General features: G+C 40.5%; 1 protein-coding gene across 1 annotated transcript in view; it reads left to right on the forward strand.

The window, feature by feature from the left end:
* Nucleotides 1-4,072: 4,072 nt before the first annotated feature.
* st6galnac3 (ST6 (alpha-N-acetyl-neuraminyl-2,3-beta-galactosyl-1,3)-N-acetylgalactosaminide alpha-2,6-sialyltransferase 3) overlaps nt 4,073-17,695 on the forward strand; it is a 90,349-nt gene continuing 76,726 nt past the window's right edge. Inside the window, exon 1 of the mRNA XM_030402566.1 lies at nt 4,073-4,378. Coding sequence (XP_030258426.1) covers nt 4,361-4,378 — 18 coding nt within the window. The 5' untranslated portion in view covers nt 4,073-4,360. The remainder of the gene's footprint in view (nt 4,379-17,695) is intronic.

The following is a 17,695-nucleotide window of genomic DNA, read 5'->3' on the forward strand; positions in this document are numbered from 1 at the left end:
CTGGGTCAAGTTGCTGTCTGTCACACAGTGGAATAAACACATTCACACCGCTGGCAGCTTAAGAGTATCTGCCCCACCCTTTTGTGAGGAAACTGGAGCGCTCAGAAGAAACAGGAGCCGACATGTGAGAACACTCAAACACCACACAGGAGGAATCCAGCTGGCAGGATCAGCTGTTTGCTGCCTCTGCAGGAGCAGAGGTGCTTCATCAAACTAATTTAGCTGATTAAATCTTAAGTGATTGGCTATAACTGTTATAAGTTTATTTGTTAAATTACATTAAGTTACGAGAGTCTTTGTCTGAACTGGTTCAAGTATTTAAAGGGACAGTTCACCCCGAAAACAAAACTAAATATTTTTCCTCTTACCTGTCGTGAGTTTTTATTGGTCAGGATTGTTTTGGCGTGAGTTGCTGAGTTCTGAAGATATCTGACCATGTTGTGAACAGTTTCATGTCGGAACTGTTTTCTTCCCACCAAACTGCCAGCGGAGGAGGAAGCGTTCTCTATTCACTTTAATAGCGCCCCCCCTCAATTATCTGTAAGATCAGCTTGCTGAGGTTGGTAACTTAGCAATCTGTCGCCTGTGTTCCCTTTTGCACAATGATACGGTTAGTTGGTGTAGTTCAGAAGGAAGAAACTAGTTCCTACATGAAACCGCTCACAACAAGGCCTGTGGATTATTTTGAGTAACTGGGCCATGATTTCTGGAAAGAGACACTGCTGTTGAGTTCCCCAAATGTACGTGTTTGGTGCTGAGTGCCATCTCCATCCTTTATATTTAACAGAGGGCAGACTGCTCTACAGCTGATATCTCCGAAACTCAGCAACTCCCACCAAAACAATCTGGATGGATAAAGAGCACTGCAGATATGATACGATTGATTTTGGGGTGAACTATGTCTTTAAAGTGTCAGGGATGGGAGAAAGTAGACACTGACAATGCAGATAACTGCTGCTGTTATGGCCAGTTTTTAGCTGTGTCAGAACCTTTTAAATTATTATAAATTATGACCTGTGAATATTTATACCTGTCGTAAAATAAAATCTGATAACTTGGTGTAATGATATTGATGTTTTAGTAGAGTGATGGATCTGGAACAACCTGCCACAAGATGCATGGTGAAGAATGTAAACGATCTGGAACTGTCAAAACTTCAGCAACACTTGCAGAATTACAAGCTTGATAAAGTTGCTCTGGAAACTAAAGTAACACCTGACACTGTATTTTGTTGACTGCTTCACCATGCGCATGGCAATAAAGGAGCAATCTGTAAGATATGGCCAGAATTCAAAAAATGAATGTGAGGTTAGCATGCTAACCAGCTAGCCCTGGCCTGTCCTGTCTTTTAGTACCACTCATATTGTAGATCGTGTTCCGTTGTGAAATCAGAGACCGTTCAGAGACCCACAGCTTCACAGAGACCTGTCTCCACCACAACATTTCAGTTAAAGATGTTTCACTCCACAGACGGACCGTGTCTGAGCCGACAGAGCACAGGACTACAGCTGGACGAGGAGCGGTGGACTCTACGTTGATAACATCAAAGTGAACAGTATGTCTGTGATGCTGAACTTTTGATGTGATGCTGATTACCATCTAGTTGCTGCTGTTGACATACACCCTGACGCAGATTCAAAAACTTTCACTACATATTTATGAATATTTATATATTTATAACTGTGTATGTTGTAATTTCTGTAGTATGACGTAGTTTGCAAATTTTGATTTCATTATGCAACCCTGTGTTATATCTCTCTATAAAAGCAAGAAATCTCTGTCTGTCTGTGTGTGTGTGTGTGTGTGTGTGTGTGTGTGTGTGTGTGTGTGTGTGTGTGTGTGTGTGTTCCTCAAATATCTCTGCGGATCAGGATCACACTGACCCGAGACTTTCAACATGGCTGCTGCGTGGTTCAGTGGTGTGCAACTAAGCATTTGCTTGGACTGCAATGATACCGTGAATAAATTATTTCATAAATGCTTTACAAATTCTGCAAGCATTGTCCACCGGAGCCACCACAGTCACATGCGCACCAGAGCCAATCACTGCACACCGTGGCCACGTGCGCACCAGAGCCAATCACTGCAGAGCTCAAGCCCACAACATACCTTAAAAACAAGCGGATTTATACCTGCAGCTGCGCGAGCTGGACCTGGATTTTGCCGGTGGTTCGGTCCCGTTCTGTGCATCTAAACTGACTGTTGTGGATTAATGAGATTAAACAAGTCCAGTTTGTTCGGGTCTGAGGAGATCCAGAGACGCGCGGACAACAAAGTGGGATCGGAATCTGTGGATGTTCGTGTGTAGCTAGCTGCTAGCCGCTAGCTACACGGCCCACCTCCCGAGTTGATGGAGCGGACGCACTGGCATGTCCAAAACCGGTCTTAGGGTAAATAATGTCCAACACGCTTTTTCGCGAACATCGCCGTTACGTTTGCTTTATGTCTGGTGTAGGATGAAACATTCTGTTCTGTTCTGTTCATCTAAACTGACTGTTGTGGATTATAATGAGATTAAACAAGTCCAGACTGAGTCTGTTGGGGTCTGAGGAGATCCGGAGATGCACGGTCAACAAAGTGGGATCGGAATCTGTGGATGTTCGTGTGTAGCTAGCTGCTAGCTGCTAGCTGACCCACACGGCCTAACGTTACCTACCGAGTTGACGGAGCGGGCGCACTGGCACGTCCAAAACCGGATTTAGGGTAAATAATGTCCAACACGCTTATTCGCGAACATTGCCGTTACGTTTGCTTTATGTCTGGTGCAGGAAGAAACAGTAAAAATGTGCTTTTGTCACGAAAGTGTCCAAGCAGCAAGTTTGGTTGTTGAGGAACAGGAAGATGTGGGAGGGACATCGGCGGATGATTGACAGCAGCAGTGATGTGTTGGAGACAGCGACAGAGATAGCGAGTTTTGAGAGTTGAGAGATTTGTGACATATAGCATGTTTGGAGTGTATAGTTAGTGTGTTATGTAGCGTTTGGTGTGGTGTGTTTAGTGAGTAGTGGAGTCGTGTTGTGAGGCAAACCAAGGAGGAGACAGCTGAATGTGGAACAGGCAGGAATGAGCTGAGGAGCCTAAGGCATTGCCTGCATTTAAATGTAAATAGTTACACATAGCTTTGTAAATTTCAAAAACTTATGCACCAATTTAGCAAACAACAATTTATATTTGCATTATAACTAATGCAATTGGTCCATTAAACATATTTGGGGTTTTCACAGTAAAAAAACTAACTTTTTCTACTCATTTGGCCATCCATGACAAAGCTACTGAACTTCCTACTTTTCTATCGGATTACATGCTTCCTACAGGCAATGCACTAGTAATTACTAACAAAATACCTTGTATAGGTTCGTCCCACGATATATTCATCTATTACATTGTTTCTCAACCTGAGAAGTCAAAGTAAATTTCCAGGGGAGGTCTAATTTCTGTGGCGAAATAAAAAAACAAAAACAAAAAAACCCCCATATTTTTTCTGAGTATTAGTTATAATGCTTGTTTAGTTGTGTTTCAGTGATAAAATGTATCTTAAAATAGATTTTATTGAGTGTGTTCAGGATAAATCTTAATCGGAAGAGAAAGATCTTCATTGACTGATCTTTTAATGCTTAAACAAACTGAATAAACAGACTAACCTTATAAGACAACACACAACTTCATACCGTTTTACTTTGTTTATATGTGGCGGACCCTGCCATTTTTCTTCAGTGTTCTGGGGACCTTATTTTCCTCTGAGAACAGCTTGCTTATTTGGTTATGGAAAAAATAAATATTTCTGAATTTGTATCATTACCTCATTCATATTGTAGATGTCAAAATCCTTTGTTTGAATTTCTTCTCCAGGACTACATAGTGCCCCTTGAATTTGTAACTGAGTTAATTCTCCCGCTTCTTTAACATTTGAAATATCTGAGTAACCATCTCAGATCCTCATATTGTTTCTCACTTGTTCTGAGCCCTGTGACTCTCCCATGGGTCACTGCACATCCTCCAGCCTCTGCTCTCCTCAGCCTGGCCTGCACTGAGAGCACAAGTCAGGAAATCAGCGGCTGTCACGTGACGCAGGCGGGGGCGGGGCTCTGTGTCTGCGGCGGCCAGTAGCAGCGCAGCGTCGGTCCAGGTCCCAGCAGCTCCATGGGGGAAAAAAAAAAAAGAAAAAAACCCCAGAGAGAGGAGACGAATAACGGTACTCTCCAATATTTATGGAGCCGACCCCCGCACATAACCGCACCGCATCTGTGTCTCCTCCTCTGATGCACTCATGAATTAAAGCCTTCGGAAGCGGACGCGGTGAGCGGCGTTTTTGGGGCTGACGAAAAACAAGCAGTCCACCATTGTCTGCGTAGAAATAAGAATGGCCTGGATGTGGAAGGTAAGTGGGGGCTTCTCTCTCATACATGACAGTCAGACGGAGGGGAGAGCGTGTACAAAGACAGCTGGTGTGCCTGGCTTTACGTCCGTGTGCGTTGTGAGCAGATGTGAGGTGAAATGAGAGCTGTGCTGCTGCTGCTGATGCTCCGTGGAGGTAGTCAAGCCTCCTCTGGTTTCTGTCTGCTTGCCGGGGTTTTTTTTTGGGGGGGGGCTCTGAATTTGGGATTTTTGATCCTGCACATGAAGGAAACCAGGCCCTTTGTGTGTGTGTGTGTGTTTCGGTGTGTTTTTGAGTCCATGTGTGTGTTGCTTGTGGTAGAGAAAAAAACAAATCAGGCACATGCAGGCCAGCCAGCTGTGATCACAACATCCTTCATGAGGCGTTCAGGTGTCTGAGGAGCTGATGAGGATGCCTCAACAGATGAGGAGGATGTTAACACAAAGTTCCTCAGTGACTCTCACTTTCTGCCTCTTTGTTTCAACATTTACATTTCAGTTTATTTCAGTTAATGTCCGTAGTTTATAAATGTTGACACAACTACTCTGAGAGGTTTAGGTTTAGCCTAAAACACTCCCTTTGAGGTATTTCTCTCTAAACAATGTCAGAAAACAGTGAAAAATATTTCCTACAGTTCAAGGTGACATCTCCATACAGTTTTCTATGTCTGAACAACAGTCCAAACCCAAAGATATAAAGTTAACAATGATATAAAGTGGAGAGAAGCAGATAATCTTTCCCTTTACTGAACCTTGAACATGCAATGATTGACATTGTTTAAATAAGGGACTTAAATCAGGCACGGTGCAGGCCAGGCAGGTGTGTTCACAACATCCTTCATGAGGCATTCAGGTGTCTGAGGAGCTGATGAGGATGCCTCAACAGATGAGGAGGATGTTAACACAAAGTTCCTCAGTGACTCTCACTTCCTGCCTCTTTGTTTCAACATTTACATTTCAGTTTATTTCCAGTTAATGTCCGTAGTTTATAAATGTCGACACAACTACTCTGAGAGGTTTAGGTTTAGCCTAAAAACACTCCTTTTGAGGTATTACTATCTACAAAATGTCAGAAAACAGTGAAAAATATTTCCTACAGTTCAAGGTGACATCTCCATACAGTTTTCATTGTCTGAACAACAGTCCAAACCCAAAGATATAAAGCTAACAATGATATAAAGTGGAGAGAAGCAGATAATCTTCCTCTTTACTGAACCTTGAACATGCAATGATTGACATTGTTTAAATAAGGGACTTAAATCAGGCACGATGCAGGCCAGGCAGGTGTGTTCACAACATCCTTCATGAGGCGTTCAGGTGTCTGAGGAGCTGAGGAAGATATCTCAAGGGATGAGGAGGATGTTAACACAAAGTTCCTCAGTGACTCTCACTTTCTGCCTCATTGTTTCACTCTTTTCATTTTAGTTTATTTTAGTTAATATCACTAGTTTTACAAATGTTGACACAACAACCCCGAGAGGTTGAGGTTTAGCCTTAAACACTCCATTTGAAGTTGTTGTTTAAGTGATTAGTTCCTAAATTAATCTCTACATAATGTCAGAAAGCAGTGAAAAATATCCATCACAGTTTCCTTAAGTTCAAGGTGACAGATTCATACACTTTTCTTTGTCTGAACAACAGTCTAAACCCAAAGATATAAAGCTAACAATGATGTAAAGTGCAGGGAAGCAGATAATCTTTACTCATACTAAACTGGGAACATGCAGTGATTAACATTTTTGTGATAAGGGTTATAATATGTAAGAAATCTTCATCTGTTCTGTATTTTGTAGGGGTGTCACGATTCTCCATATCCACATTTGGATTCAATTTGATTTAGTTTTTGATTTAATTTTGATTTAGATTTAAAGACATTCAGCCCTGACAGCAATGCTATCGTTAAACTTTCATGCCCTGTCAACTGTCGATAACATTTTTAAATTCTCCTTCCAAAATATAGCTTGACTTTGTGTTTGTGCTATTTGCAGGTTAGGGTGAGAAAACTTACCACATTGGTGTCCCAAACTTGTCCAGAGTAAACCATCCGCTGAAGTAAAGTAAGCGAGGATCTTTGGCAATGTTATCAGTTAAGTTCAGGCCAGTTTTTCCTCTAAGACAGGGGTCGGCAACCCAAAATGTTCAAGGAGCCATAATGGACCAAAAAAACAAAAAACAAATCTGTCTGGAGCCGCAAAAAATTAAAAGCCTTATATAAGCCTTATATGAAGGCAACACAGGCTGTAAGTGTATATTAGCTATATTAGCCTACTATCAAAATGACTAAGTAGGCTACAAATACATAATGAGCATTCATGATTAAATGTTTATTTTCCCTGCAGCGCATCCTGAAGAGAATGACACACCACGTGACTACTCTGGTGTACGATATTTGGTGCTTTAAGTTTAACTTCCATTACAATATTAATGTATTATGTTTTGTTGCATTGATGAAATTATAGAAATACAGTAAAGAAATCTGTGTTTGGCCTTTCAGTGATATTAATTCGATCATTTCTTCTTGCGGCCCATCAGAGTTCACATACCTGCACAACAGCGCTGTCTGTTCGATATCGATCACATCACACGACTCATCACAGGCAATTGAGTACGCTGGAGCTGAATTAATGTCCTTGATTTGCCGATTGGTGATGTCCCCTGCCATTTTAATGGCCCTTTCTTTCACCGTCTTTGCGGAGAGAGGCATGTCTTTAATTTTCTGGATTATCTCGGTTTTGTTTTTGAAGTCCAAAAATAGGCGCTCTGATATTTTGATGAATGAATCCTTCATGTAATCACCATCCGTGAACGGTTTTCCACGCTTTATTATCTCTCGGGTTGCAACAAAACTTGCAGCAGTAGTGGAGTTTGGAGATGCAATCCACTTCTTAAATCTACCTTTGTGCTCCTCTAATTTCTGCAAAGTACTGCAATCGCACGTTTTCTCTCACTCCCAACTGGGTAGTCGGCTGCAAATTTAGCATGCCTTCCCTGGAAATGTCTTTCCAAATTACTCTTTTTGTTGTTCGACAACTTCTCATTACAAAGCAAACATGCAGCCAATCCTTCCGCATTGGCAATGAAAGCAAATGATTCGGTCCATTCTTCTTTGAATCCTCTGTTCTCATCAGCTATCTTTCTCTTTTTCCCTTTGGGATCCATGGCCCTTGACACACCCGCCGGTTTGTTTACAACAGCCACCTGCCTGGCACGGCACCGCGCTGAAACGTGTGTCGCAGGCTATGACGCAAATCTTCGTTGACAGAAATGTTGAAATTTAATATTTATTATGCACATTTTTACAGAATTGGAAACCGTTAAGAATGTTTGTCCTCCTACAGAAACCATATTAAAACAAAAAATATATCCCTCCATCCATTTTCATACATTTTTGAAGAGGCTCCAGGGAGCCACTAGGGGGGTGCTAAAGAGACGCATGCGGCTCTAGAGCCGCGGGTTGCCGACCCCTGCTCTAAGAGTTAAGCCTCTTCTCATCAATAAAGAGGGTTATTGTCAATACTGCATTTGAATTTGATTATGGAAATTGAATTTTGCTTTCGATCTATTTCCTATAAGACTTAAAACTGTGACACCCTTAATGTTTTGTTGAGTTGTGTACATTATTCCAAATGTTCCCAACAATGTTCCAACCCAAAGAAATCCACTAAAATGATTATGTGGTTTAAAAAAAAAATGGATGAATGAAAAACGTCCATCACGTGTTCTTAAAGCAACAAAAGCAGACGAACAGGGAAAGATATTAGCCGGTCGCGTTCTTATTGATGGAAGCACACTGTTGAGATTCACGACAGTTTCAACCAATTTAATGCGATTGCGCAGACAACCATGTAAGAGGCATAAAAGTGTAGGATATCACGCTAATGCACAGAATTACAAAGAAAGGTGAGGTTTTTCAAACACTAGACTTTAAAGTTTCCCTGAAGTCAAAATGCTTAAGTGTTTTTTATCACAAATGTGTTGCTATAAATCTCACCTATCAGTCCAAACAGTGGCAAAAAAGCTGTTTTTAAGGTATTTATAAATGGAATTTTGGAGTTTGTAATTGCCTGGAAAGTTGATGACTAACCTTGCACTCGGGGACCTATGTTAACTTTTCGTCCTCTTTATTTTATGACGCTGCCATGGATGTATAAAAAAGAATGCCACCTTAGGAGTGTGTTGCTCGTGACTGGACTACATGTATTAGTGAACAAAAACATAACTTGAACAAAACTTGCACAAAAACCCACCATAATACCTTCATTCAGTGTTTTGGGTGGAACCGGGTCATGTTCATGGAGAAAATACTTGCTAGTTTTCCCTCTGCAGCCCTCGAGCCGCTCTGCCTGCGCTGATAGATTTGACTTGTTGCTAAGGTAACTGCTAACAAACCTTCTGATAACCAGCAGCTTTTCAGTCTCTGGACCGGGGATGTAAGCAGCCTCAACTACTGACAATGAAGGACAGTTACAGAACTGCAGTGATTCATGGAGTCTCCTGGTAGACAGATACCGATAGCTTTGTTGTTAAACTAAGCACCAGCTGCTGCTAAATGTAGTTAGCTGCCGTTAGCTGGTTAACTCGGCCATGTTCCCTAGAAGCTGCCAGTCTGGGGAGAGGCAGCATCAGTGACGTGGTATTTAGGTGCTGCGATGGGGCATGACCATCATCGGTCTATGCTGCAACAAATAGCCCTCCATTAGCTGTTAAATGGGAACTTTAAAGAACAGTAGTGTGTGATGTGGCTTTAATTGAGGTTTAAACTAATTATAATTGAAATGGCCAAGTGCAATATCCAAACTGCATGAGCTGCAATTTTTAAAATATGTCCCAAACTACTATTATAAGATAGAATTGTAATGCTACAGAGATGCAAATCTTATTCTTAGCATTTCTTCGCAAGGGAACAGGATTTTTTGGTACAAAAATGACTTTTTCAGTGAAGTTGAACTGCAAAAATGACCATTCCCACTAAAAGTGTGGCTCATTTTGCAATTGAAATATTGATAATGTGATTGTTTTCGCTTACCCTTCATTCCTAGTTTTTACTACAGTAAAAAAGCTTGTTATCCTCTTCATTCATCCTGTCGGTGTTGAAAGTATCAAGCATCATTCCTCTCCCTTCAGAAAAGCCACACGTGTTGTGTTTTTATTTTTGAGTATTTTTGTGCTTAAGTTGACAGTTTTCATTCATTTAGATCCATTTTTGGTTCCTGTCAATCCTCCAACACCCACAGGAAGAAACAAGAGTCGCTGTCAACAACACGTCGCTTCACAAACTCGTTTGGGCTGGTTTTGTATCTGAGACAGGAGATAATTTCACACTAGATTTGACACTGATATATTTTAACAAGAAAGGAACGTTTAATTACATGGTATCAATTGCAGAGTGATTGAGGGGAATGTAAACTGGGAGTGGACCGAAGTAAATGAGCTGTAACTTTGAATAAAATGACACCAGTGTTCTTGTTTCCTGTCATCTTAATTGAAAAGTAGCTCAACATTAGTCTGTTGTAATATACAGTGAGTGATTCTAGAGTCTACATATTGGCAGCTGTTGCAAGTTGTTGCTTGTATTGTGATATTAGACATTTACAAGTGCATGTGCAGACAACACCTGTGGTCTTGTTGTCATTCTAAGCTTAAAGGATGGATAGATGGATGACGTGATGACTGATGGGTGTATAGATGAAGTCATTGATCTACTCAGCTGAACCCTGCTCTACTTTTGGGTGTTTCCCAATGTTTGGGTTTTAAATGTGGTCTTTGAAAACTGCTAGTTGTCTCTCATTTTCTTCTCATCCCACCAATCACTTTGAAGATATGATACTTTTAGATATGGGTCATAATAATCTGCTTTCCCAGTTGACCAATGTGGTCATTTTTCTGACGAGGACAGCCTGTAATTTCTAATCAAATCTCAGTCACAAAGACAGTTTGTATCGGAGGAAATAACAGATTTCGAAGCCAAATGAAGTGTTTGATTTGCCATTTTTAAATCTCTCACTCTAAAGTCAACCCTACATAGTTGTTACAGTGCATGTCTGACGTGATGTGATGTGTTTAGGTGCATGAGAGGATGCATTTCTCACTCCACCTGGCTGTCCTAGTATATGGTTCACGACACTGGGAGCTGTTTGACCCACACTGTGCTACTTACTTCATGTTTATAATTGGTGAGAGAGGCCTGCAGAGAGAGCTCTGACACGCAGGGTTCCCCCTTTGTCGGATTGTGTCTTAATTGGAGTGAGTTCACCCGTGAAGAATTGTGCTTGAGCTGCGAAAGGCTGCGGCTGTTGTCCTCCATCGTAACAGTTCAGGACGAGCCCTCCATCGCATCTCATCCAGAAAACGGTGATGTCGCAGTTGCTCCTAACTACATGTGGCAGATCAGAGCCTGCAGGGCAAGCTTTTCTGACGGGTTCATGCCGGCTCACACAAGCAGAAAAAAAACACAAACACAGAAAAAGAGATTTAGAATTAAGTAATGAATACACACACACACACATACACACACACAAACACGCGGTATTTTGTGTGTGTCGAGAGGTGTTGGAACAGCTCTGGGGAATGCAGTGAGTGTCCCAGTTCCTAAGAGTTTCAGGGATGAATGGCACTTCTCTGAGTCCCCTTGGTCCCATGTGATTGTGTTACAGCAGAAGGCAGGCTGATAAAAAGTGCCCTGCCACAGTTTTAGAGAAAGCACGGGGCACCGGCAGGATATGGAATGAGGCTGAGTCTCCGGTTTATATTCAAAGTTTGATCAAATCCGTGCTGAGATTTCCCCTTCGTGCCTTTGTGTCGAGTATGAAGTTTATATGAGATGTTTGGAAAGTTTGCAATCTGGCTGCACAGAGTCCTAAAGGACATTCATTTTTTAATCCTACAGCAGACAGATCAATTACTGATGGTTTAATAAATTGCTTCATTTAATAATGATACTCAAAGTCATTATACTTTTAAAAGTTGCTTTTCGAGCAGAAGTAAAGTTTTACTCATAAATATGCTAAATATGAATCAGTGCAGAATGAAAATCCATACAACAGGGACCCAAAACCATGATTGCAAGTTTTATGTGAAATATAAAAACCCTCATTATTGCACTCCAGCATTAAAACTTCCAATGTGAACTGAAAGTTATTGAAAAACAAGACATTTGAGGATATCATCTTAGACTTTTCCTTCATTTTCTGACATTTTATAGACCAAACAACTTATTGATTTATCAAGAAAACACTTGACAGATGAATCAACAGTGAACATGATCACCAGTTGCAGCCCTATCTCCTAACAACACCGGCATTTAGATGTGAGTCAGCCATTAAATAACGCCCACTCAGAGGCCTGAAAGTTAATCCATGTTCACACCATTGTTTAGAATTAAGAAGTTATCGAGCCAGAAACACGGTTTCAGTCAGCTTCTGAGTTGTAATTACAAGTCAGAGATAACAGTAGTTTAACAGGATTAGGAAACAGCAGCAATATCTCCTATCTGGTGTCAACAAACTGATTTGTAAAATGGCCACAAAGACTCAGTTGCTGCCTGCAACATTGAAATAAAATGCTATATCAACACTTACATTATTGATTCAGCTTGTTTTAAATGAGCTACACAGTTTTTTATCATGTTGTTATCCATCCATCCGTCTTGTGAACGCGTTATCTCAAGATCACTTTTAGGGAATTTCCTAAAAATTGGTACAAATGTTCACTTGGACCCAAGGATGAACTGATTGGTTTTTGGTGGGGAAAGGTCAAAGGTCAAGGCCATTCTCATCTCATGGTGCCCAACTTTTGTGGATGCGATATCCCTGAAACACACTGAGAGAATTTCTTCAAATCTGTCCACTATGTATAATAAGATATCCAAAAGTTCAGAGGTTAAATGCACTGTGTGATCATGATATTCTGCAAAAAATGTTGTGGTCATTATTCAACCGGCAGCTCTGGAGCAGCAACGTAACGGGTCTGTGGGACGTACAACTGCAAGACAGTCATTCTAGTTTGCAGCTGGTTGCACTTTTATGGAAGTGTTCCAAAAGAAACTGCAAAGTAACTAAATCCAACAATTTAACTTAAGTTAACAGTGGAGGTAATCCTTCATGAAATGTTTTTTTTAAAAATGTTTTATACTGTTTGAAAAATGGAAAAATATACTCAGTTTTAACATGATTTCCATATAACCATAGTTTCTTATTAAAAATGAGGAGAATTCAGATTTCAGTTTGACTCTCTCTGAACCCTGTCCTGACTGAATGACCTTAAAGAAAGTCTTTGTCTGACCCTTTTCAGCCAACAGGGTAGCATTTAAGCGTGTTGCTTCATTATCATGGTAATGTAACCTAGATAACACACATGCACACTCACACACACCGCCGCAGAAGCTAGTCCAAGGGTTAGCTTATTCACAGTGGTAACCAAGGGTGATAACCTCCCTGCAGATCCGGCATTAATCCACACTGCAGCAGTCATAGTGGTAGTAACTGGGCCAGCGGGCTGAGCCTTCACACACAAGAAATCTGATCAACATCTGGGAAGACTTAAAGCTTTACTTGTTCTCACAACGCGTCGTCGGTCGTGTTGCTCAGGTAGTCTATAATCCCGGGTTGTTTAATCTCTGCTGCAAGAACTGTCTTTTTTTTTTTTTTAATGTCGCTCTTCCCTCTTCACCCCGATTTGGACAAAATACAAAGAAAAGACACCCAGAGTTTAATGAAGGAGGTGATATGGCAGCCTACAAATTAAATTCTACTCTGTAATTGCAGTCACGGTCAGCAGCGTAAAATTACATGTCACTCACAAAGAACCTCTGGGCCATAACCCCTATTATTACTGTACATGCATTCACAAAGGACGTCTCTGAGGCTTTAATGTCAAGGTTGAAGTTTTGTACTTTAATTACCCTAAAACAAGAGGACAGAGCCACTGTTAAAGTCGAAAAGAATTAAGTGCAGTTATTAATCTGTCTTTGTTCTTCCTGACACCAGAGGAAAGTGCATTATAATCAATACAGTTGAACGTTAAGCTACACTTTGGTACCAAAAATGATCATTCTTCCTTTTTTGATACTTGCTTAAATGCTGCAGTTTTATATCCTGAGAAAAGCCATTTTAATCCCAGAGATTAGACAAATATATATATATTTTATGCCAGCAGTAGTTTTCCAGATTTTCTTAATCATTTCAAGATGCTCCCAGATAATCTGTCTACTCTACGCTCTTGGGTTTTTTTGATTCCAAACAATTGACAACCCTACTTTCAATAGAGCAAGGTCTCAACCTTTAGTGAAGTGATTTTTAGTGATGTTGTGAAAGATTTGTTTATTTGTCTCCCAAAAACTGATGAAATGCCTCCACATGATCCCTTGCTTTGGGTCAAAAGCATATAAGTGAACAGTAGGGCTGCAAATGATGATTTTCTCCACGACCAAGCCCACAGTGATGGTGTCATTTGGCTTGTTTTGTCCGACCAACCATCCAAAACCTAAAGATACTCAATTAATTTAATTTATGACAAAGGGAAGCAGCAGATCCTCTCATTTGAGAAGCTGGAACCAGATAATGTTTGGCATTTTTTGCCAGAAAAATTACTGAAACAGTGTATCGTCTCTGTAGTTTGATTATTTGACGAATCATTGTGGTGTCACAAACAAAAAGGGACACAAACCCAAGATACAGGCATGAAGATGACAGAACAAAAAGTAGGCTTTTTTAAATAAGTTTTTTTTTTTTTTTTTTTTTTTTTTTTTACGTAAAACTGAAAACCAAAGTCTGAACTGAAACAACACAAAATCCAAAGTCCAAAATGCAAAAGTCAAAATGCAAGAAATAGAAAGGCAGGCGGCAACACATTTAAGAAGCAGGTAGGGGATAAAATCCCCTAGCAGCACATTTTATGAAAATTTGATTTAAAGATGTTTAGTATTTTTGCTTGAATGTGCATTTTCAAACAGTTTATCCTAGAAATGACATATTTGTACGACACATTTGCAAAAATAAATAAGTTTTTGAAGGAAACATAATGCCAACTGGATTATGCTCTCTATTACGGTTGTTGTTTTCTCGCCAAAATATCAAATCCCGCAGAGAGATAATGATCTAGGCTGAGGCTCGTGCCCAACTGATGCTTTGCTTGTGTCGGGAATGAGAATCATCAATCTGACAAATTGGACCTTTAATATAGTAAATGTCTCTGGTGACGTGATGATGCATGATACATGGCATAGACTATTAATCAACATTTAATCATGATATTTCAAATGCTTTAAAGATGGGACTCAGACAGGATATGAACTCTGGTCTCTAGTGTCTCAAAGTCCTGTGTGTGGTACTTCCTGACCACCTTGCTGCAACTGTGGTGCAGTTCATAAATAAAGCGCTTGATTCACTTCAAAACATGCTACCATAAACCAGACAGCCATCACGTTTGTCAGCACAACTTAATTGAAAGAACACCTGGATTTGCAAGGAGTCGGTGTCGTAATCTGTCCGCTCATCAAGTAATTGTTTCAGGTCTAGTTTCAGTGTTACTGAGAAAAGGTGTATTATTAGATCTCTTTAACCATCTCAAGCTTCTCCTAAATAATCGTATGACTCTATCTTGGACTAAGACATCTTGAAATAGTGTTTGATTTTCTTTCAGTAACGTATTCTCCTGGTTCTTGGATTAACATCAGTGTTTGACTTGGTGGTGTCAGGAGAATTTCCAGCTAACCTGTCTGATCCCCCGGCAGCACCGCACACGTTCACTTGGACCCCGGCGTCTTCAGGGATTAAAGGGCGACACACCATTTTTGGATTAAGACTGCCCTTTTAACACCTTCTCACACAGTCCGTTGTGAACCTGCACTTGTAAATAAAGGCAGATTGACTGACTGAGAGCCATCAGTGCAGTCTGTGAGTCACGGATGAGGGTGCCAAGACAGCGGGTCGTCGGTGGTCAGATGGCATCATCCGGCCCTGATGGCTTCCTGGACAAACTCTGGAGTTTTGGGTTATAACATGATGCAAGAGGTGATTTACCAACTGACTGCTGCGAGGAAATAACAAACACCAGATGGACTTTAAATTCTGTATGTGTGTAAGCAATGTCCAATGGTTGCTTTAGACTGTGTGAGATGTGATGTAGTGTGAACAAGCTAGACCGAACAACCTGTCAGTGCTGAGATAGGAGTGTGCCCTAGAGGAGGGTGTTGATATTTATAAGCTTTTATTGGTGCAGTATAAAATCTGTTTGGGCTTTTCATTGTTGATCAATCCAACAGCTATTTTCTTAATGACCCTGATGATCGAACATCAGGAAACGATATGTGATGGCCATCACCACTGCATCGACCACTAGCTCACACACAATTTAATAGCCTTTTATCACGATGTTATTTCAAGTGTATACATCTAACGAATCTAAAATTAATGTTTCAGCTTTCATATCTCACTGATATTAATGCACAATATATGTTATATGTTGGAGACCTAATTTACCTGTTTAGCCACAGCATAAAGGAAATGACAGCTTGAGTTCACACAAAAGTAGCCGTTAGTCTGAGATATGACTGTCGAAGATATCAAAGACGGACCAACATGTTCAACTATATATTTTTAAGAGTTACAGTTGAAAATGAAAGCAGAAGGAAGGACATTGCTGATGTCACTCATCTCCGCATTGCAAACCAACTTCTAGTTGTCTACCGAGAAGTGACTGTGACTGCCCAAAGAGACATCTTAGTGGTTGACCATACTGAGACACATTGTTAGATTAGTGTCGCCAGCGAAATCATTGTTTTTTTGAGGTACGGAACTCTTCCTCTATGCTGCACATCACATTTGTCCAGCAGGCTTTAGAAGTTGATTTTCCACACAAGAGGTGGTTGTGTCACCTTTTTGCAATGATTACATATGATGGTCACATGCACATGTAGCTGTTGATGATTTTTTTTCCTATTTGCTATTTCCCTATTTTTCCTATTAGTTTATAAATCATTTAGTCAATGAAACATAACAAAATAGTCAGAAAGTCTCAGAGCCCAAGGGTGTCCTCAAATATGTAATTAAATCTGACTCCAAAAGTGATTAAATTAATGTAAAACAGAAAAGCAGAACATTCTCACATTGACTCGCTGAATCCTGCAGCTGCTTTCCAGTTTTGCTTGATAAATGACTTGTGATTTATTATTCATTAAAATTAGACCTTCATTAATAATGATAACTCAATTTACAGAAAAATAAATATGCAACAATTTTGATTGGTTTTAATAAATGCATTTTCAATCAAACATGCCTAAAATTAAAACGAAAAACTTTTTGACTGTTGATGAGACAAAAAAGCAATTTATGGACGTTATTCTTGGCTTTTCTGCTTTTTATTAGAGTGAGCAGCGAGTGATTAATCTGGTTTAATTGGTAGATTGCTTTTGATTAATTTGTTGTTTACTTATCAGTTAATTTAACTAATAGCTGTAGTCCATTAGTCAGTTTACGTTGTAGCAGGGCAAGAAAAACTGATTCAGCAACTGCCATATTTAAGTCAAACGACACCTCATGTGTTTTTCTCCCTTGTTGCACTCTCAGAGCTCTTGATCACACATTTGATGGACCTCAAGGAACATTTATGTCCTGGTTTTCTGTTGATTTCCTAACATGAAGCAGTTACAGAGTCACACAACTTGCAGCCAGTTGGATTCATTTGAGCCTGTTGAACCATTGCTGGATTACATTTGGCAAGTCCCCCCCTGCACATTGTACTCTTGGCAAGGCCTAACTGCCCACTGGCACAGGGGCGATCCGAAGCCCCAGAAGAGACGGCTCAGCAGAGGCCATGTTTGATAAGGAGTGGGCTCTCTGTAGTCTTGAACGCGGCTCTGAAGTGCTGTCCAAATAACACAGGAAGAGGCCGTATAGAATCCAATGGGGGAACAGTTAGTATCAGCCTGAGAGAGAGATGACTGTAAGTAAGTGTAAATGAGTTGTTAGTCTTGTTCAAGTGTGTTGTTTCTGGGCTGTCTTCATCAGAGGTGTCGGTGTGTAGTTTGATAATGAAAGAATCTGCGGAGGTAAGGCTGGGTGGAATAATAGAGCAATCTTTATTGAAACAGATCTCAAGCCTGCGTCCCAACCAGTGTAGCCACACTCTGGTATTCACAAAGTTATGCCCAATGCTTTGTCCTCTGCTCTATCAGAAATCCTCTCAGACTTTGATCTCGGAAATCTATAAGTAACCACCCCACTTTCTCTGCCTGTGCGGGCCTTTTTAGGGTCCCTTTACCCGCACCTACCTACTTCTTCTTATAGGTCACTTTGGTGGATTGAGGGTCCATCTATCCAATGGG

This window comes from Sparus aurata, chromosome 21 (genome assembly GCF_900880675.1).
Source record: "Sparus aurata chromosome 21, fSpaAur1.1, whole genome shotgun sequence".
Lineage (NCBI taxonomy): Eukaryota > Metazoa > Chordata > Actinopteri > Spariformes > Sparidae > Sparus > Sparus aurata.